At 48.8% G+C, this 22,956-nt stretch overlaps 1 protein-coding gene across 2 annotated transcripts; it reads right to left on the reverse strand.

Annotated features, from left to right (window-relative positions):
• Positions 1-1,549: 1,549 nt before the first annotated feature.
• On the reverse strand, positions 1,550-11,967 carry LOC135891160 (glutamine synthetase). 2 transcript variants are annotated; one of them, XM_065418655.1, is made up of 7 exons: positions 11,920-11,967; positions 10,714-10,889; positions 9,631-9,792; positions 6,409-6,555; positions 4,542-4,669; positions 3,161-3,360; positions 1,550-2,297 (listed from the first exon to the last, which is right to left on the reverse strand). In XM_065418655.1, the coding sequence occupies exons 2-7, from the start codon at positions 10,877-10,879 to the stop codon at positions 1,976-1,978; spliced, it is 1,125 nt and encodes a 374-aa protein (XP_065274727.1). In that variant the 5' UTR covers positions 10,880-10,889; positions 11,920-11,967; the 3' UTR covers positions 1,550-1,975. The 2 variants fall into 2 exon arrangements, with proteins under 2 accessions (XP_065274727.1, XP_065274728.1); XM_065418656.1 differs by lacking the exon at positions 11,920-11,967 and adding an exon at positions 11,365-11,460.
• Between the last annotated feature and the right edge of the window lie 10,989 nt (positions 11,968-22,956).

Raw genomic sequence — 22,956 nt, forward strand, 5'->3', positions numbered from 1 at the left:
CAGGGCTCATTTGTATGCTTCAGGCCCTGTTAAATGGAGTCTGACTCTCGCTGTAAATGGAGCCCTGCACCATTAACTAGGAGACTTAGGAATCAGGCCACGGGGCTGGCTGCTGAGTCAGCTGGCCGCACCCTGCTGTGTAAACACCTGCCAGCTGCTCAGCCCGTCCCAGCCATGTTTGCTCAGGCTGCGTGAGCTGTTTGTCTTTCGGAGAATCACGGCTAAGGTGGATGGTTTTCAGCTTCCGGCGTCAGGGCAAGGCGGTCCCCCACTGCCCAGCCTGGTTTAGGGATGGAAGTAGGATGTACAGACCCTGTGCACGCTGCACCGGCAATATGCAGTAATGATCCAGACTGGAAGGGGGCCCTTATGGGGCCCATAGCAACAGAACCCCGTGCAGTAGGGAGAAAACTGCAAAACTCTTGCTTCCTTCCAAGGAGGTAGCCTGGTGCACTACTGTACCAGAGACCCAGACCTGATTCCCACAGCCCAAGCACTTGCTCCATGGGGCAATAGGCTAGGAGGGGACTCTACTCAGGACAGCCACGGCTGATCAAAACCATGCTAAACACCTAGGGGACATATGGCATGCAGCCAGAGTAGGGACATCAGTATCACTTGCTAGGCGTGTCCATGCATACCATCGTCTGGGCAGCCCGCGTGAGCCATGTGCTGGGGCACATTCACAAGCAGCATGGACATAAGGCCATCCACTGGTCAGCACAAAGGACTTTTGCTGCCAGAGAGGAGCACAAAGGTGGTTAAAAGCAGAGTTAAAAATGGGGAGGAAGAAATCCACAAGGCTCTGCCAGATTTGAGGGGTGGGGAGCTATTGGGTTGGGACAGGGATGGACCAACATTGGTCTTGGTCTTGTTCCCCCAGGAGAGCAGACAGGAAGCAACATCTTCTCTTGGACCAGGATGCAATCCCATCCACGCAGGTTAGACACTTCCTGTCTTGAGTTAGTTTCCAGCAGCCGCAGGCATTGTGGTGGGTCGCAAGCAACAACCCAAGTAGTCACCAAGGTTTGAGATACAGCAAGCGTCCCACTAGACTTCATTGCTCTTGTCAGGCCACATCGTGCAGTGATCCCACCAGGTGTCCTGTCCATGATAAGCCGGGTCAGGCCTTGTCTGGCAGCCCTCAGTGAACAGAGGTGCTGCAGGAAGCAGTTACTGAAGGTTTGTAGGACCAACAGCCCAGCATGGGTCTCTACTGGTGCCTTTCAGCCAAGAAATACAACTAAAGGTCCTGACCACCCCGATCATTAAGGATCCCACAACACTTATCTTCAAGGTTGCTTCATTATCTTGGCCAAATTCCATCTCAGGCAGCCACATACGGCTATCTACATTCCCCGTCAGTCAGCAGTTTTGCTTGGAAGAGGTATCTTCTCCCCCGCCAAGTTTCCTAACCAGAACTATTCCTTAGGGCCATCACCACTGCACAGCTGCCATGTCTCACCCCATGGGTGGCTGCCTATCAGCGGTACATTAAGTGATCCCAGAGTTAAATCTGTGGAGAAACTATAGAAAAATGCAAAAAAACTTATTTATAGCAGAGAGCAGCTGACATGTCAGCCAATAAGTCTATTTATTGTTACCTTACAATACAAACACGGCGGGGGGAAGGAGGTGGAGAGGGAAGAAGAGGGCTGAGGGAGCGAACAGAGTCAGCAGCTTTTACATAGGAGTCTATGTACATCACAGTATAAAGTCAATTAAAAAAAATTAAATCCAAGTTTTAAAACCCTCATGTGTGATCTAAAACCAGTAACCAGGAGTTTGGCTGAGAACTATATAGATTCTCCCTCCCCCCACAAATACATCTGAAAATATTTTTCTAAGCCACCATTTCACAAGACCAGAAGCAAAGTTCTAAAGAGTCTGGACTTTACAGCTGACCAGGTCACACGTTCATAAAACCCACATGAGAAACTAGGTTAGAATCAAAACCCCCACCCTCTTCAAGGCCTCATTTGTCTGCATAGTCTGTCGTTTGCATCCCTGTCTCGTTGAGACACGTCGTCCTCACAATGGCCTCTGTGACAGCATACGGGTCGCAGTTGGCTGCAGGCCGGCGGTCCTCGAAATAGCCACAGCCATCCTGGCCGACTTGGCGGGGGATACGGATGCTGGCCCCTCGGTTGGCCACGCCGGCAGAGAACTCAAAGATGCTCGAAGTCTCGTGGTGCCCGGTCAGTCGCCTGGAGTTGTCCCTGCCCCCTCTGGGGTCGTACACACAGATGTGGTAGTTGTGTCGCTTGCTTAGCTTCTCAATGGCAGCTTCAATACATCTAACCAACAAGGAGAGGAACAGTTTAAAACACGGCTATGCAGCACGTTGCCCAGTGGAACCCTGGGCCATGGCGGGGGCTCCCAGGCACTACCGCAATACAAGTAATAAAGAGATTGTGTTGAAAATAAGGACTGAGTGTGGGGTGTGAACGTGACTGAGAATCCTGCCAAATGCCATTACTCAAGCAAGAGACACACGCAGGGCTTCAGGGACAGGTGGCACCTCGATCTCACCTGTTCTCTGTCTGGGGCACAAAACTGTGGTCTTCGGAGAACCACAATGTCTTAGTTTGACTGAAGTCACTGGGCCCAACATTGGGTATCTGGATGAAATTCAATGGCCTGTGTTATGCAGCTCACACTAGATCGGGGTGCCCAACCTACGGCCCACCAGAGCATTTCATGAAGCCTGTGACTGGCTTCAACACAACATACTAACGGACGATGCATTAGAATTTTGTTGTTGTGCGCAAATTTTATGAATGGATTTCTTTATTTGTTTTTAAAATAGGTTGTTTCTACAGATAGACAATACTATCTAAATACATACAAAACAAGCCAAACTTATCAACAAAGGGGACTTTAAATCTTATTAAAATATGTAGAATCTGTTTGGCCCACACCAGGTTGTGCTTAGGTTTATGTGACCATCATGTGTAATAAGGTTGGGCACCACTGCACTAGATGATCCAATGGTCCCTTTTGGCTGCAAAACTACAAAAACAGTTTTCTGTCTGCCTCATGCGTACCCGGTGCACGGGCTGTGGGAAGGGATTTCACCCATTCTCTAGAAGCCATGTCAGAAAGCCCCTCAGAAAGGTGCTACTAACCACAATGACCCCAGACAGACTCATTCACTCACTTGAGACCGCCCTCCTTCCTCATGTCTTCTGTGCTGTAATTGGTGTGGCACCCAGCTCCGTTCCAGTTGCCAGTCATGGGTTTGGGGTCCAACGTGGCCACGACCCCAAAGTCTTCACAGACGCGGTGCAAGATGAACCTTGCCATCCACAGGTGATCTCCCATCTCGATGCCTTCACAAGGCCCGACCTGGAATTCCCACTAGAAGAGGAAAGACGAGCATTAACGCTAAGGTTTGGGTTTCTCCCTTAGCCACTTGCTTTTGACTCAACAGTCGATCATGGCAGACTCCTGCCCAGTGCTCCGGCACGCACGCCAGTGAGCTATTTATCAAGGGTTTAATCATCCGGCTCCTGCCAATGTGCAGACAGAGGCTGCTCCACCCGGGATGGCTAAGCAGAGGCTTCTGTCATCTGATGCCTTTCAGAGGCAACTTTATAGCATCTGTAGGCATCACCCAGCCTAGCAAGGATCAAGTGCAGGACACGGAAGGAAGTGGACCAAGGAGCTTAGGAGGTCTCACTTCATTGCGGGTTAGAATCAATTCAGGGCTCGTTAAGGTGTAGGGCGGACAACACTGCAGTAAAACCCTCCACTTATCCTGAGCAGGTACAGCCAGTGTAAGATCTTCCCCCCTCCCTGCCTTGCCAATGACCCTCAGCCCTATTCCACAGACAGCAGGGATGGGGGTGAAAAAAACAAACCAAACAAAAACTCCAAACAACTCCTCCTGGGTGCGCCAAGACTCTAGGCCTTGTCTACATGGGAAAGTCGCACCGGTTTGACTTAAGGTGCGATTTTAAAATGGGTGCAACCCTCTCATGCGGAATGAGGAATTAATGTGAGCTAATCTGAAACAGGAGTGTCCATTCAGGGTTGGCGCTAGTTTAAAAGTCACACCTTCAGTGAAGCTGGTGCAGCTTTCTCTTGGAGACCAAGCCTTAGCTGTACGAGGTCACGCGACTCAGTGGCAAGTGACCGTGCTGGTGTAGAGGAAATCTAGCCTGCACAGTGACTTTGGAAACCCCTGCTTCCACCTTTCAGCACTGGAGACCAGGTTCTCCAGAAGAACCCACTGCCCCTGGTTGGAGAAGGAGCTAATTTCTCCTTTCCATGTAGATTTGCTGAAGACCACAGATACTCAGGGCAGACAGCTCTCTTTGGTACTGGGCAAGCGGTCAGGTGCTGCAACAGCTGTGAGTAAGTGGGGCAGAGGGAAGCTGGAGACTGGAAGAACCAGATCCCCAGGGAGAGCACGGCAGACCTAATGCTCGGGGCATTGCCAGGCAGTGCAAGGTAAGCATTCCAACTCCCCGTCAGCTTCCTGCTTCAATGAATGCTCCCTTGACAGGACAAATGAGAAATGCTCCTTCCGTACATACCTGGGAGGGCATGACCTCAGCGTTGGTGCCACATATCTTCACCCCGGCATAGATGCACGCCTTGTAGTGGGACTCGACAATATCTCGCCCGTACACCTTGTCTGCTCCAACCCCACAGTAATAAGGCCCTAGAAGGGAGACAAGACACCACGTCACCAACCAAGGCAAGCTCAAGGGAGGAGCAGTGCCCCTTCATTTCCCATCCCACACGCTTATCTTCTAGCGTGCATTTAGAACTCGGAGACGTCCCCAGTGCTTTTCTTCCAGCACAAGAGCCCCAACAGCCACGGAGATGCAATGGCTTCTCCAGCGCGGCGCCAGACTGAGCTGAAGGGACTTCGTCTAGGAGCGAGAGCAGTTCAATCTCCCTGGCACATCCTATTGTTGGCCTCCGCTAGGTTGCCAGCAACACGACCAACTGTTGTGTGGACACCTGCCCATCCTATCGGAAAGGTATTGAGACCAAAAGCTGCTCCATGTGAGAGCTGTTCGGTGGACACGACCAGCGAGGGGACGGATTGGAACAGCAGCTAGGAAGGGAAAAGCTCCATAATCCATTCCCAGCACTCTGGGCCATTTAGTCTCAGGTGTTCCCCAGTATTCCCACAGTAAACTCGGACGAAGCGTCCATTTCCCCACAAACCTCATGTATACTCTAGCTATTGCATTCCTTAGTACGTAGTTCCAGCAGAGAGCCTGCACAAACTAACTGCTCCCAATTACACAGAGGCTTTCCCAGTGTGGGGGTGGCAGGAAGAAAGGAAGTGAAGAACTGCTCCATGACAATGAACTCCACCCCGAACGCGAAGGCTGGCTTTTTGAGAGAGTTCTGACAGCTACTGTTGCCTGTGTTTATTGCAACAAACTTGGAACCTGAAGGAGTGTTCACCTGCTGCAGTTTGCTACAGGTTTCCCTCCTTCAAAGGAGGCAGTTAGCTCTGCAGTACAAACTCAGAGGGAAAACCAGAGATGTTGAGAATCAACCCCAGTCAGGGGGATCTTAAAGAAAAGAACAAAACCCTCTAGCGTCACTACCCCCACACAATCCAGTCTAGGCAGCCGAACCAGTTTGTGTGCCGGGGGTGGGGGAATTTGCTGGAGTGCCCAGTCTTTATATAATAACCGCCTGCACATTTTTTCCCCAGCCAAGTTCTCCAACCCTCGACAAACAAGTTCTAGAATGGAAAAGTTTGTGTAATCTCAGGCAGTGTCAGGAGAGTGGTACCACTGCAGGTCACGTGACCTGCAGGGCACATAATACACAGGTGTGCCACTGGTACTTAGCTGAACTTGGCACAGTGCTGCCTGTAATTTAAGTTTCAGGAAAAAGCTGCACCCATTTGCTTAGAATGCTAATTGGTAGGGTGATTCAGGGGAGAAGCCCATAGCTGGATCAACACCTTCAGAAGGAGTTCTGGCTGTCTGAAGTGAGAACAGCTGAATTAAGCCAGCCAAGGTCATCCACCCACCAGTACCACTTGGGATGGAAGAGCTTTTTTGCTTGGCTTCACTCACTCAGCAAGTTCAAACAGCCTTAGATGTAGGTCCCGCCATGAGAACTGCATTGGGGATGGGGTGTGTGTGTGTGTAAACACACCTGCACCCACGCAGAATATGAGGCTCTGCCCACATGGTTCTCGTTGCAGGATTGGAGCCCCAGTCATGAACTGCATAGGGCTTAGCACTGATCCTGTGATGCATTGAGTGCCTTTGATTGCCATAGAGGTCAATGGGAACTGCACCTTGTGAAGTCAGTCCTTTCATCGTAGAAGAGGTGCAGGAGTTGGGTAGCGCTGTGCTAGCTAGCAGGAGTCTGGGAATACTAGAGGGGGGGGGACATTCAGGGGCAGGAGAGTCTAGCTCTTACCTTGTGGACCTGGGAACCCATTATCAGGCCAGCCGTACGGGTGTCCATTGATGCCCAACAGCGTGTACTCTTGCTCCATTCCAAACCACGGGTGGCTGTCCTTAACCAAGTCCATGACTTTTTTACATGTGTTCCTCAAGTTAGTTTCTGGAGAGAAGAGAAATTCCTTAATTAGACCTGAAACACTTAACCTGGGGATCAGAACCCTCCAGCATTTCATTCAGCCCTTCACTTGAGGGCCTCTCTTACTGGGGAAGATACTTTTCCTTGCATAGCCCTCTATGAGCTATAGAGGGTTCTCCTCCAGCCACCCTCTCTCTGCTGGGAATCTGCAACCAATATTGTCATTATGAATTCATGACACTATATTAGTTTGCATGGCGACAGACTTGTCTCAAAGATAGGACTAGGATGGCCCTGGCTGTGGAAAAGCTGGGCTGAGAGGCCGATAAATCCAGACCAACACAAGATGTGTTCAACAGCGGGAAAGGGAATAAGGAAAGTAACTGGTTACACAAGGTCATCTCCCTCTATCCCTGAATAAAATGTTCTCTGCTCACCCACCATTTGCTTTAGCATTGGAGGAAGACAACAGTGCTTGATTTCAAAGGGTGTGTAATTTTATATACAAAGTGCAAATTTAACCCCCTGCCCATTAAAATTGATACAAAAATCCATAAACATCTAAGTAGCCATATACCCCCCTGCCTCCCCCCATCCCATCACCACTGTATCTGGCCATCTGCCAAGTAGGTATGGATTTAGACCACCACCAGTGGTAGGCAAATAGTCTTCCCATTTTACACATGGATACAGTCCCTTAATCAGAAGAAGTCCATCTTCCCACCCTACACATGTGTCCCCAACCAAACTTTCCTGAGCTCTCTTCCCACCTCACTGCCCCCCTACGTTCTGGGCCAGCATTCGAACTGGCTGAGCACCAAGGCTAGTCTATCTGGCTTTCTCCCTCATGGGAGTGGCACAGAAACCCATCAGAACAGTCCCGAAGGTACTGTTGGCCCAAGTGAGACCTGGAACGGAAGAATCCAGGTAAAGGGGAGAAGAAGGAAATGAAATAACCGGTTTTCCCTGTCACAGAGAACGGCAGCCTGCAGGCAATAAGTTGCACTTTTACCTACAGTGTTCATCGAAGAGACCCAAATGCTGCTGCGACAAACCCCAGGGATTTGTAAACGACAAAGCACCAGCAACATTTTCTTTTAAAGGTCCCACTTAGAACGTTTATAGGGTGGAGAGAAAAATGAAGAGACCCTCTAACCACGTAAGCTGGGCACCTTCAGAGAAAAGTCAGTTCAGGGATTGGCATTCACTGGGTATCAGGTAAGTGCCGGCTACCATATTCCCCTTTGAATCTCTTTAGCTCTACCAGGATCATGAACATGGTACAATAGAGGCATTTAAACAAGCTTCAGAAACTGAGATATTGTCTCCTGAAGCTCTTGCTGGGGGAGAATCTGACTCCGGTTCAACCCCAAAACGAGCCACTGCTTTAAAGATACAGTTGAGCCCCAGGTTGGCTGCTATGAATCAGCTGATTCCTTTATCTGTAGAGGATGGTTGGCTAATTTAATGAAACAAAATACTGTAACCACAGGAAATTTGTAGCGCATGACGCAGGACCTTTCTGGATACTTTTGCCAGAAAAGCGCTGCCTTCATTTATCAAGCCAAACGCAGCTTGATTCAAGGGATAAGGAATGTCTCGTATGTTTAAATTACTGGGGACTGAAATCTATTAAACCATATTGCCTTAAACACTGTAACATGGATAACCTCCTTGTTTGACAGAATACAGCCAAGTGCATGGATTTAAATACTTTTGATTATTTTAAGCCATAAATTCAGTCATCTGAGATCACAACAGTTGCTTCTCAGAGCTGTATTACTGCTTGATAGGGGTCCCTAGCCTCTGTTTGCCAGAAGCTGGGAATGGATCACTTGATGATTACCTTATGTATGTTACAAGAACTAACTTAGACAGCCCACCAACACGAATTTACAGGTAGAGACCCAGGACTGAGCTTCAAGCCTGCACACTCCTATTAGACGGGTGTCTCAAAAAGTAGGGCAATTCTTAAAGGTAATGGACAACACAATAATTATTTTTGTAAGTCCAGAAGTCAGGATTTAGACTACGATACTTCACACAAAAGTGAAATGCCAGAGTCTTAGTCTTTTTACAACCAACCAACCCACCCACCCTATCTTAGGCCACCACACCCCTCAGACCTCCACCATCCCAGAGAAAGCTTTGCATACCAACATGTGGTCCCCACATGCAGGGGATCACCTGACCCTCCTTTGCCCTCACAGGAGCCAGGAGACTCCTCATTCATAACTACACCTCGTTCACTCTCAACAATGATCCGAGATCACTTTAGACAAGGTCAGGAATCAATCAGCTTCTCCACAGTCATCCTGAACACGCAGGCCTGATTCCTGCTGTGCGCCTGACAGGTGACTGTACCCGGCTATCGGCCAGGATCAAGGATACAGATATCATAGGAGAGAAGATCAAACTGCTGGAAGTCAGAGAAGCAACACACGAGATACAGATTTCCTTTCTCAAAGCCACTAGTGGAGCTTTCCAGCAGCAAGGGGAAGGAAGCGTGAGTTGTGCGGAGCTAAGGTTCCAGGTACCTTAACCGAGCTTTGCTTACTGGCATATTGTTTTTTATTTAAAATACACTTTAATTCCACAATCATTTCTATGTTTTTAAACCCTAACTGCCAAGTTTCTGTCTTAATGTTCAATATGCTACATTCTAGTTATCTGGTTACAGTAAGTATTCAGGGAGATTGTATATTTGGGAATACAGGTTAAAATTAGTTGGTGCTGGCCTGGTCTACGAGGAGTGTGGTGACCTCTGCCGACAGATGCAAGCAGAACATTAGCTACTTTTTGACTACTCAATAGAATTCTCCTTGTCCTTCCAACACCTGCTAAGATGGGTTCCTGCAGATAACCAGCACCAGCGACGGGGTTTTTGCATGCCTAGGCTAATTGCAAAACATAGCTCAGTCACTGATTAGCACATGCAACTTCCCATTGACTTCAAGTGGCATGGGAGGTGCTCAGCTCTTCTGAGAACAAGGCCCTAATATTTTGATGCCGGTGGCACTTAGCTGGTGTGTCTGTTTGGTAACACACTGGGTCTGGTAACAACCAGTTTAGGACAGTGCAGACAGACAGGAACCTCACCTGCATGTTTTCTGTTGTATTTCAGGACCTCACACAACACTAGCTTGTTAGGGTCCAGACAGAAGGGATCTCGGAACATCCTGACTGGTATCAAGAACATATCGCTGTTGGAGCCTTCGGCTTGGTCTGTACTGGATCCATCGAAATTCCATTCTGGGACATCTAGGAGCGAGAGGAAAAGGACAAATCCCTAAGAATAAAAATCCCTCCATTTGATCATGTTAAATGTTCAAGAATTTTAAGAAGAGAGCAATCAAGAGCCCAAGGAGGATATACGCCGCAACATGCCACTGAAAACTGCTTCAAAAGGAAATCCAGGAAGCTTTTGACTCTCCTGTATCTAGATAAAGCCCAGTCCTGCAGCTACTACTTCCATCACTGACCATGAAGGGAATACAAATCCAGCAACAGCCATAGGTGCTAGAACTAGGGGTGCAGCAGCACCCCCTCATTTGAAGCAGTCTCCATCATTTATAGGGTTTCGTTTTGTATAATGGCTTTCAGCAAGCACCCCCACAATAACTCCCCTTAACCTCTTTGATGGTTCAAAGACAGTAGATTTAGCCTTCAAACAGCTCACAGCATTTTTAGTGACTAACGCACCAGACAGGGTTATCATCTCCATTCCAGCCATAGAGGTGCCTCAGAAACTAGAGGTTTGGCCTCCGGGCCTTTGGCTCTGTATCCACAGCATCTAGCCAAATCCCATTACAAACCACTTTTGATGGAATCCCATTTAAACATGCTTTTTGGAAATGAGTCCTGCTCTTAAGAGGTAAGAATGCTGCCCCCTCACCATCCTAGCATTGATGACAGAGAGATTATGGATAGCAAACACGATCATCACCATACCACCTTACATACATCCGCAACCCTGTTCGTTTACTTTGTATAATCTGCAGGGAAAAGAGATCTGTTCTGTGCATTATGCCACCAAATAAATCAAACAAACATACAGCAGCTCCTCATATAATGTTACTAGTGTTACAGGCCTTGCATCTAAAACTCTTGGCTTCTATATTTTGCTCCATGTACAGACACAAGAGGGTGACTGCTCCAAACAGCTGACAGGCCCAGCATTACCTTCTATGCACTTTGGTTCCTGGTCCATGGTCCGAGTTTTACAGCGGACTCCTTCTCCACTCCCGTCAATCCATACGTAAGTCACCAGGACCCTGCCCCCTTGGGGAAGCCTCATGTACTGGTCCCTGACCACCTTGTTCAGCTTGGAACTGTGTGACACAGACATGATGACGGATCTAGAGAACGGAGGAAAACAAAAAAAGTCCCAGTTAGAGAGACCCTTCCAGAACAGGGTGTACTCTAGCCATGGGGAGAGCAGGAAAACCTCACAGCGGCTGGGGCTGACAGCCCCCCCAGCTCATTCCTTCCCAGCAGGTAGATGGGAGAGCAGGCAACTTATTTCTCGTTACAGTAGTAACAGAGTCTGGGCAGATGCACAGTTTTATCACCTTACACCATTTCCTTTCCACTGCGGAGATGGGGCTTTGGCGCCATTTCCTATTTAAATTTTGTAAGAGAGGAACGATTGACCATAAAACCCGGAGCGGTTCCACCACCCGATTCAAACAAACAAACAAAAAGCCACCCCGCCCGCCCGCCACAAATACAGCGACCCCCTGCAGCCTTGGGACGCGTTTGCGATTAGTTCTATCGCTGCACAAAGACAGTCCTGCCCCCCAAGCGCGGCCTTTGTTAAAACAAGTCATTTACAGAGGGCGGGAAAAGGACCGTTTGTATCCGGGAGAAGCGATCGAAAGCGCCACAAATCTCCGGCAGAGACCCAGGGACGGCCGTGTACGTTGTCAGGTTGGCGCAGCCACGCGGGGCTCGTCTACACACAAACGCTGGAGCGGTTTGGCTACACCGGCGTGGCCCAAGCGAGCCAGGCGCCCCTTCCCCAGCGCGCACGGCGTGTGCGCGGGATAAAAGGGAGCCCCGTGGGGCAGGGGAACGGGCCGGGACTCCGGACTCGCCGCATCCGCTCCACGAGCTGCGCCAGTTCAGTAGTTTCGGTTCAGCGCGATGCGCCAGAGCGGAGCTGCAGGCCCCGGAGCGCCCCAGGGGAGCGGGGGAAGAACTTTCCCGGCTGGCAGGAGAGGGGCCGTTTCCCCCCGCGGGATCCCCGACCCAGCAGGGCTTGAGCCGGCGCGCGGGAGCAGGGCGCAGCGTCCCGCCGGAGATCCCCGGGGGCAGCCCGCCCCCGGGACCGGGACCGGGACCATCCCCGGCCGGCCGGAGCACGTGGCGCCCGCGCTCCCCACTTACCGTCCCTGGCCGCGCAGGAGCCCAGCGATGCTGCCGCCGCCGCTCCCCGCCCGCAGCCCGGCTGCCGCCGCCGCAGCCTCTTATAGGCGCCCCAGCCAGGCAGCGGGGCCGGGGGCAGAGTGGGGCGGCCGCTCCCCAGCTGATGCAAGAGCCGGCAGAGGGTTGGCTCCCTTCGCCCCTCCCCGCGCTCCGGGCTGGCCCCACTGCGCGCTGGGGTGGGGAGTCGCTTTGCGCTCTAGTCTCCCCCACTCCCCGGGCACGGGCGCAGTTTGCGATTAGTCCCCGCCCAGCCTGCCGGAAGTTTGGAACAAGTTTGGTTCTTTGGTCGGGTTGTTTTCTGTTTGTTATTGTAGGGTCGTCCGGCCTGAAAGGTAGCTGGGACGATGGTTTTTTTGTGTGTTTGCACGTGGAGCCAGGCTGGGGGCTGCCTAGGGAGGAGAGGTGCACAGAGAGCAGGGGGTGGATTTTTGAGAAAGTTTAAGGGGGAGGGGGAGTGGAGGAAAAGGGGGTGTTTGGGGCAGCAGAGGGGCAGCAGTTGTGACCTGTGTATGGAGTGTTGCCCAACACTCAAACATCTTTTTAAAACCTCAGTTCCTGGAGTCAGTGATATAGGAATATCAGCTTGCTTTTCAAAAATATGTTTTATTCCTTTGTGGTGCAGAGAAAAAATAAAACAACCAGACAGCAAATAAAAACACGCAATGATTTTTTTTTAATTATTATTTTTAAGCCAAGCTCATGATTTTTGGGGACCTGACTCATGAATTATGGATGCATGACCTTGGCAGTACTATGGGATGTACATCCTTTCTGTATGAGCTCGACTTTGAACATGCTTTTCAGGATCAGTTCTAGCATGGGCTGGGTCTCGGGTTGGTGGGAGCATAGGTGGACCGTATAACTACAGCATGGCGGAAGCAGCTGGAGAAATTATTGAATAGGGCTGCTTGAAAAGAAGCATGCCGTTTTAAAGTTTTTTTTTTTTTTTTTTTCCATTTAAAAACGAAAAATACAGATGAGATTGATCTAACCAGATTCCCAGTCCCGTCACAGTGGTATAAATCAATAGGTGACACCGGTGGATGAAATGGCACTGTTGGCCAGAGGTCTGCCCCCCTATCGCACCAAAATGAGATGCCCTTCACAGTAAAGTGTGTGTGGAGCAGCCCGGTTGGGTGCATGCTTTGAGCAGTACCGAAATGGCTAAGAACACTGACATTTAGCATCGATCAATCAAGAAGAAAGACCTGTGGCAGCAAGTCTCAGAGCCCACGTCTGAGTGCTAAAAATAGCCATGGAGGTGTTCCCTTCAGGCTCAGAGACCCATCCCCCTCACTGGTTTTCAGAGCCCAAGTGAGACCATCCACCCGATTTTTAATGCCCTAGCTCAAACCCAAGTCAGTAGGTCTAGGCTCTGAGACTTGCTGCCAGAGGGTTTTTTTTTTTTTTTTGCAGTGTGGACAACACTAATAAGGCTTCTGCGTCATGACTGATACAAATGGGGAAGTTCACATCTTCTTTGGGCTACTGTTTCAGGCTGGCGGCAGACATACGTTCGGGTAACAGTCTGAAGGCTATCTTTAGAATCAAAGGCACCAGGGACAATTTTTGTTTAAAAAACACAACAAAAACTAAGAGCAGACTGGAGTAAAAGAGTGACAGCTGTTAGGGGAAAGTACTGGTTAGCAGAGGACTGCAAACTTGCCATATTCACCCTGAAGCATATGGGCATTTATAAGTGAAAACCAGACACTTAGTTCAGGCCCCATGCATAGAATAAAACCAAGGGCTTGTTTACACACACAAGTTAAGCATTGGTTTAATTTAAGCACGTTCACAAACCAATTTAGCTGAACAGGCTTGTAGCAGGAACAGGTGACCAGCTAGCCTCGTGGTTAGCTCATGGCCTTACAGGTTCTGCCAGTCTAGTCCTCCCAGGGAGGCCCCAGCTGTGGCCTCAATTACTGCCCATGCTCCGATTGCTCTCTCAGAGTTCATCACTATAAAGGCGCGAGGGTGGGGGGGCAAAGTAGGGGGACCCAGGCCCACGCACTTCACCTCATGCTGAACCAGGAGTGTCTCAAAGTTTCCAGCTCAGTTACTGAGCAACCCCAAATTACCCCCAGATCACGTGCTACTGGTCTGGAGTGCCTCGGTTTGGGGCACAGTCACTGGCTTAGCAGACTCTCCTCACTCTCTTAGTGTCTGTTCAGTCAGTCAGTTTCTCTCTGGGCGTTCAGCTCCCAAAGAAGAGAGGGAATCCAAGTCCCTGATGCTAGAACAGCCCTCACAAAGCAGTTGCCGCTCTCAGCATCTGCCACATACAGCTCATTCCTCCTCTCGCCTGTGGTACCAGTGTCTTTTTAAAGCTGTTCCTCCACTGGGAACAGGACCCGGACCTGTTGAGGGGTAAGGCCTCCCTAGCCCAGGATTGGTCTACTCCCCATCCTCATTCAATGTGGGGCCTGCAGACCCCATCCCAAGGGGCAACCCATGCGTAAATGATTATTTCAGTAGACGAGTGGCTTACTGCAGTTTAGCTTCAATCAATTCCTAAATCGATTGAAGTTAGACAGATAACCCTCTTTTCTCTCAAAAGAAGTGTGTCCACACAGAGGTTTACACCCGTTTAAATAAGTTGGGTTAAAAAAAAAAAAAATCACATTGCAAATTAAGCCTGTGCAGATGTGTGCAGACCAGTCCCCAGCGCAGAGGACCAGCATTGCTCACTCTTGGAATTTTATTATGGGGCTTATGATAGTTGGTGGGATTTTGTTTTCTAAAAAAGGCCCAGCTACTGGACTCATGGGATTACAGCCTGGTCTGCACTTAAAACATAGGTTGACATAGTTATGGGGCTCAGGGTTGTGAAAAATCCATACCCCTGAGTATTGTCCCTAGGCCGACCTAGCCCCTAGTGTAGAGGCAGCTACCCCGATGGAAGAATGCTTCCATTGACCTAGCTACAGTCTTTGGGGAGGTGGAGTTCCTATAGGGATGGAAAACCCCTTTCCATCGCTGTAGTCTGCATCTACACTATGGGGTTACAGAGGCATAGCTACGGCGCTGTAGCACCCATAGTATAGACATGGCCTACATGGGACTCCCATCTTTAATTTAAAAAGGTAAATTCTAACCCTCATAGTTTCAGAGAAAAGCTTGATAACATAAAAGCTCACCCTCCCTCCCCCGAAACAACCCAACAACAAAAAACCAAAACCCCAGCGGGCAAAGAAGGACCACCTTGACATTTTTTTAATCTCATGATTTTTGAGGCCTGACTCAGTCATTTGAATGAGCTCACTTTAGTGAAACAGTAGTTAAACATCTCTAGGCCATTGCTTTGCCTTGACAATTAAAAACTCTAGCCACTAAACACAAATTACCCCTTACTGCTATTGATGGGGAGGCAAATAGTAGAGAACTATAAAGCAACAGTCCTGTTGTTTTTCCTCGGAAGGTGCTTTGATCGCCTATGATGATAAATGTTTAGAGACGCGCTGGGTGAGGTAATATGTTTCTTGGGCCAATTTTAGCCGGATGAGAGACAGAAGCGTTTGCTATTGCACAAGAACCAGGAAGTGTAGATGCTGACCACAACAAAAGCAAACCCGCTTAGTGTTTTGGACAGCAAGACTGTTGTACTCAACTGTGAGCCAAAAATCAACCCTGCTGTAAGCAAGGCAACTTCATTGGAGTCATGCCCACTTAACAAGGCTCAGATAATGAGAGAGCATGTAGGAGTGAGGATTTGCAGAGGCCCTGAACGAAAGGCTGACTTATACTGCATCAGCAGTAGTACTGCTGTGGTAACGTTTACACTGAGTTCTCCAATCTGAACTCAGTTTCAGAATCTCATATATTTTGAGTTGCATCAGTACATTTATATTAACAAGGCTGCAGTCCATATGCAAATAGGCAAACACCAGTGGGTTTTCTATCAAACTTGTGATTTGATAAAAAAAACCAAACCAACCAATAAATATTGTTAGAGAGGTTTCCACATTCCTGTGGTAGAGAATGTCCCAGGGACTCCCATCCTTTCTCTCTGTTCCAGATTAAATGTGCTGTTGGTATGAACATTGGATGAGTCAGTCCTATTTTGCATCAGTCTCCTTAGCTTGTTTATAGCACTCCCTGATTGGGAAACTTCCTTGTTTGATTCCTATGATGCTTGTTATGTTGGAGGTGGAGCAAAGCAGAAGCCGGAATACCAGAATGAATAAAACAGGCCCTGTGGCTGGCTACCCTCCAACACAGATCTCAGTGGGGAAGAACTTATGTTCTTATGACGATCGAAGGGGAGGAGAAATGGGGGCATGCAGCCTCAAACACTTCTAAGACTCTGGGTTATCTGAAACATTGAAAACTGACAAGAAGTTTTAAAGATAATAAGTTAGAGAATCCCCCAGTTTGCAGCCATTCCACATAGTCAATAGTGTTAATACTAGAAGTGGGGGTGGAGGCTTGGGGGAAGTTTCCCTGCCTGCCGCCGCCAATGAGGTTCTTCCCCCTCTATGAATACTGCTCAGTCACCTCTGGCCTAGATCGTTTATCCAGGCTCAATCTTTCTTAAGAGGATTTTTTTTTGGCCTTTGGAATGCACCAAATTCCACCCAATGTGGTATCTATAACCTCTGTACCTTATTCCACCTACCCATTCCCTTCTGCTTTGTCATTGCTTCATTGTGGCTGAGATCCTGTAAGGAGCTCTTTGCAGGTGCAGGAGTCTATCCACAAAGAACTGCTCGCAATACTGGGGCCTTAGACTGTAAGCTATTGGGGGCAGTATCTTTAGGTGTCTGGAGGCCATCTTGTGCACAGTGGGTGCTGAATTAAGTTGTTTAGTAGTAGCAATAAATAGTGTGGTTGCTGTGTTATAACAATGTTGCTTTACAAAAAAGAATCCCTGAGAATAAAGCCAGCCTATAAATGTGTTATCCCCAACTCTTACAAATTACAGTTTAAACCCCATCTTTTACCAAAGCTATTTGGGATCCTCCAGCATTTAATTCTATAAATGTGGGATTGGGGGTTTTGTACCCCTTTTGCAAGACACCCTTTAAAAAAAAGAAAAGACACTGCTGACATATTCTTAAAACCTTCTAACTCACTTTTAGAACAAAAATAATCCACCTGTATTCTGAACACCTTGAATTTCACAGATAAAACATTCAGAATCATCCTCCGTATTCTAATCACGGCTATTCAGATCTCAAACACTGTGGGACTAAGTCTCATCTCACACTGGTGTAACTCTCCTGCCTTGTGTAGAGTTACTCCTGATTTACACTGGTGTCAGTGAACTCAGGATCAGGCCTAGATCCCGTTGATTGTAATACGATCTTTTGTCCTACAAGCGTTTTCCATCTAAGGATCTCAACAATCTTTATGAACAATGTATTTAGCTTCAACACACCCTTGACAGGCAGGTACAGTAAATATTATGCACCAGGAGGAAAGCGAACCAAAGATTAAGTGACTTGCCCAAGGTCAGACAAGAGTTCTGTGGTGGAGCCAAGAACAGAACGTAGATGTCCTTATATCAGCAAAAAGTCACTTAGATTAAATCTTTCAAGGAACTTTTCAGAAGACAGTGTCATTATATTAGAAGCCCAATTTTACATGCAGGCTCTTTCAAGATAAAGGAAGCTGGAAGCAGAGAAACAAAATTCTGTTTTATTGCTACCAACTAATAGCAAAGACAAAATAGAACCCCATTGTCAACGCTGTTCAGTGGCTAGAAACAAGCTCTGTGTGTGGCATTCCAAGAAGTAGTGCAGGTCTTTTCAGAGGTTTCATCGTGTGGTTTTGCTATTATTAGAGAGAATACAGTGGGGAATGGTGATGTAAGGTCTAACTTCCCTGTTGATATACACCACCCTCTACCTCTGTTCTTCTTGGTGAGCTTTGCAGCCTCTCACTTCTGTGTCTCCCCTCCTACAATTCATTTCTCCCTTGCTGTAGTCCAGGGCCGCCCAGACTGGGCTTCATGAGTCCATGGTGTCCTGTGGACAGGTTGTTGGTCACATAGGAATGACTCCTCCTCGGTTCCAGCTGCTAACTTCCAATCACAAGGAACAAAAGCTCCATTGAATGGTCTTAGATTACTCCTTTCCCATGTCAGCAGTTGCTGGAGTTGCCACAGGGAAGGTACAAGATAGTGAATGGGGGCACTGGGGTCCACCAGACCAATCTCTTTGCTACATTGTGGCCCTCACTGGGGGAGTGCTGGAGAACTCCGCTGCTGTAACTCCCTTCAGTAAGTTTGGCAGTGACCTGAAATACTTTTCATTGTTTCAATCGTTATCTCTCTGACTTTGAGACTTTATTTTTCTGACTATTTTCTACCTTTAAAAGGAGATACACCAGAGATATTATCAATGCATTTCTTAAAGCAAATACCCCAGGACTAAATATATTCATTAAAACATGGAGCTCAAGCTGAACAAGTGTATTTCCTTTCAGCACCAACAGTAGGAAATCACTAGCTGTAGCAATATTAACATTCAAACCATCCTCAATTCACATGATCTACCAAACATTATATTGCCCAAATGCATGAACTCATCCACCTCCACAATCAACTTATCACGCAGCATCCACCCTGCTCTCCTTCACGTATACTCAATTCCTCACAAGTCAGGCAGAAAACACACAACTTTCACTCTGACCGACAACACTTTAAGGCCGTCTGTTGGTAACAGGTTCATTTTGATGAGGTCAGAGTTAAGGGTGTGCGTTTGAGTGCACCTGGCTTAAGTAAAGGTGTGCATTGTGGGAGGTTGTGCGCTGGAAGTGAAAGGGAGTTTGTGAAACAACAAGGAACAGGAGGGAAATTATATACCAAAAATTAAATCTCAGATTTAATTATAAAACTGAACAAAGAGGCTGTATGGAGAGAAAGGACGGTCCAGTGGACTTGGGTTCCACCACAGGGTTTCCATCTGATCTTGGGCAAGTCACGTAGGCTCAGATCCTTAAAGGTATATAGACACCAAGCTACAAGTGCCTAAATACCTTTGAGGATCTGGGCTGTAGTCTCTGGCCCAAATCCACAAAATGCCATAGGCGTTGCAGCGCTGAGTATCACGGCACCTGGAAACCTACAGGAACAGCATTGCAATCCACAAAGCCAAGCTAGGGGCCCAGGCTCCCTATACAACTCATGGGGGAGACAGGCCCCTTAGAATGCAATCCACAGAAGCCAGTACACCAGTCAGGGAGCGGCTTACGCTGGCCAATGGGTGATGCCCACGAGAGGGTGTGTGCTGAGCCCTGCCCCTGTCATGGAGATAGGCGCCTAAGGCCAGCTGCAGGGAGGCACCTATCTCAGCTTTGCAATCCACAACTGAAACCTGCTGTCAGGAGTCAAGCGGCTCAGGTGCCTAAGGAGCTCCTGGGGAGAATGAGTTCGGCTCTTGCCTCGCAAGACAGCCTGAGGAAGAGGAGATCTTGTCCACGGTATAGCTTTTAGCCCAGTGGTTAAAGCACTTGGCTAGGAGGTGGGAGACCCAGGTTCAATTCCCCCCTCACTGCCACGTCTCAGGAGTGTGCGCTAGCTATTGAGCTAGGGCAGGGGTGGGCAAACTACGGCCCGTGTCTGGCCCTCAAGTTCCCACTGGGGAGCAGGCACTCCAGTCGTGGAGCGGGGTTGGGAGCTTGCTCCGCTCCGTGCATGCCGTGGCTCCATGCAGCTCCCGGAAGCAGCAGCATGTCCCTCCTCTGGCTCCTATGCGTAGGGGCAGCCAGGAGGCTCTGCACGCTGCTCCCGTCCCAATCGCCGGCTCTGCAGCTCTCATTGGCTGGGAACCGCAGCCAATGGGAGCTGCAGGGGTGGTGCCTGCAGACGAGGCAGTGCGCAGAGCTGCCTGGCTGGCACCACGCCTCCACGTAGGAGCTGGAGTGGGGACATGCCGCAGCTTCCGGGAGGTGCTTGAGATAAGCGCCACCGAGAGCCTGCACCTCTGACCTCCTCCCATGCCCCAACCCTCTGCCCAAGCCCTGATCTCCTTCTTGCCCTCCGAACCCCTCTGTCCCAGCCCAGAGCACCCTCCTGCACCCCAAAACCCTCATCCCCAGCCCCACCCCAGAGCCCACACCCCTAGCTGGAGCCCTCACCCCCTGCCACACCCCAACTCCCAATTTTGTGAGCATTCATGGCCTGCCATACAATGTCCATACCCAGATGTGGCCCTCAAGCCAAAAAGTTTGCCCACCCCTGAGCTAGGGGATAGTTTGCTGTGGGGCTCCCTCAATCTCTCCTGTTGAAACTGCTCCACTGTGGCTAAATAACGGAAGAGTGGTTGGAGCAGGGGGACTGGACCCAGGGTCTCCCACCTTCCATCTAGGTGCCCTAACCACTGGGCGCCAGAGTCATTCTCTCTTTCGCAATGACTTAAGTATTTATCCTCAGTGGAGCAGCTTCAACAGGAGAGAGGGAGGGAACCCCACAGCAGAATATCCCCTAGCTCAATGGGTTGAGCACTCTCCGGGGGAGGGACCTAGTTTCAAATAGTTTCTCCCCCCCACCCCAACAGAAAACATAGGTGCGAAAGTGAGTTTAGGCATTGAGAGGGGTGTCAGCAGGAGTTTTGTGGATTGCAGTGTAGCCAAAATTGGGACTTAAGGCACCTAAAGTTTGTGGTTTAAGAGCCTAAATACCTTTGTGGACCACACCTTTGGTGCTTGAGTTCCCCCTCTGTACAATGGGGGTAATAGCCCTGCCCTACTTCCCAGGGATGTTGTGAGGAAAACAGACATTAAAGATTGCGAGGTGCTCAGATACGATGGAAACTACTTCAGACTAGTGCTATCCTGGGGATTGCGTATCTAGGATAATCAAGGGAGAGGACTAAGGTGGCAGCATCTCCTCTATACAGAGCCTTCGTCCAGTCACACATGAAACAACATGTGTCTCTAAACCAAAAGAAAGACAGGTAGATTAGGGAGAAGGCAAAGAGCAGGGACAGGGTGGGGAAGACGCACAAACACCATAAAAGGATTAGAAGGCGTGATGACCCAGGAAGAGAGGTTATGGGAACTTTACTGTATGCACAGCTTAGAGGGAGACAGAGCTTTCTATATTGGAAGAAATGGGAAGGCGATGCAGTATTTAAGACAGAAGAGGCTGGACTCACAGGGAGCAGTGGCTTGAAAGTGCAGTACTGTACATTTCTCTAAACAGGGAGGTCAATGGAATAACTAGAACACTTTGCCCAGGGTGATAGTTGTTGGGAAGCTGATAAGAGGTGTTCAAAGGTAGACTAGATAAAGCATGGGGGTCATAAACAAACTAAGGAAATACAATGGCTACTATAAGATGGATGCATAAGTGGTTGGAAAACTGTTCCCAGAGAGTAGTTAGTCAGTGGTTCACAGCCATGCTGGAAGGGCATAATGAGTGTGGTCCTGCAGGGATCAGTTCAGGATCTGGTTCTATTCAATGTCTTCATCAATGATTTAGATAATGGCATAGAGAGTACATTTATAAAGTTTGCGGACGATACCAAGCTGGGAGGGGTTGCAAGTGCTTTGGAGGATAGGATTAAAATTCAAAATGATCTGGACAAACTGGAGAAATCATCTGAAGTCAATAGGATGAAATTCCATAAGGACAAATGCAAAGGACTCCACTTAGGAAGGAACAATCAGTTGCACATATACAAAATGGGAAATGACTGCCTAGGAAGGAGTACTGCGGAAAGGGATCTGGGGGTCATAGTGGATCACAAGCTAAATGTGAGTCAACAGTGTAACACTGTTGCAAAAAAAAAAAAAAAAAAGAAAAAAAAAAAGGCAAACATCATTCTGGGATGCATTAGCAGGAGTGCTGTAAGCAAGAGACAAGAAGTAATTCTTCCACTCTACTCCACGCTGATTAGGCCTCAGCTGGAGTATTGTGTTCATTTCTGGGCGCCACATTTCAGGAAAGATGTGGACAAATTGGAGAAAGTCCAGAGAAGAGGAACAAAAATGACTAAAGGTCTAAATCACATGAGCAATGAGGGAAGATTGAAAAAACTGGGTTTGTGTAGTCTGGAGAAGAGAAGACAGAGGGGGGACATGATAACAGTTTTCAAGTACATAAAAGGTTGTTACAGGGAGGAGGGAGAAAAATTGTTCTGAGGATAGGACAAGAAGCAAGGGGCTTAAATTGCAGCAAGGGAGGTTTAGGTTGGACATTATGAAAAACTTCCTAATTGTCAGGGTGGTTAAGCACTGGGATAAATTGCCTAGGGAGGTTGTGGAATCTCCATTATTGGAGATTTTTAAGAGCAGGTTAAACAAACACCTGTCAGGGATGGTCTAGATAATACTTAGGCTACGTCTACACTTGAAACTTCAAAGCGCGAGTGTGGTCACGTGCGAGCGCTGGGAGAGAGCTCTCCCAGCACTCCTGGTAATCCACCTCCATGAGGGGAATAGCTCCGAGCGCTGGGAGCGCGGCTCCCAGGGCTCGGAGCCTGTCCACACTAGCGCTTTAAAGCGCTCAAAGTTGCTGCGCTCAGGGGGGTGATTTTTCACCCCCCTGGGCCAGCAAGTTAGAGCGCTATAAAATGTAAGTGTAGACAAGCCCTTAGTCCTGCCATGAGTGCAGGGGACTGGACTAGATGACCTCTCGAGGTCCCTTCCAGTCCTACCATGCTATGATTCTATGTAAGGGCTTACAGAGAAGATGATCCAGCGCTAGTTCAGGAGGATGGACTAGATGACCCTGTAGATCTAGCCCCTTCATCTGTGATTCAGCCTGCAGCCAGTTCAGTCTCCTTGGCCCATTCAGTCCTTGACGTCTGAGCGGAGGCTTCCAACGGGATTGCCAGCTGGGGTGAGCAATTGATATGAAGGCTTGTTCATTAGGACCTGGACTGCCACCGGCCTATGCCCCTGACCCTGCAAGTTGTTCTGTGCAGGTGGATACATGTGCCAACACAGAGCTGCATCAATTTCAATGGGACTGGGTGCAGGAGTCCATTCCCATGAGACAGCTTGAAGGACATGGCCTAAGTATCTTCTCCGTTGGCATGCCAAATATTG

This window comes from Emys orbicularis, chromosome 18 (assembly GCF_028017835.1).
Source record: "Emys orbicularis isolate rEmyOrb1 chromosome 18, rEmyOrb1.hap1, whole genome shotgun sequence".
Classification (NCBI taxonomy): Eukaryota; Metazoa; Chordata; order Testudines; family Emydidae; genus Emys; species Emys orbicularis.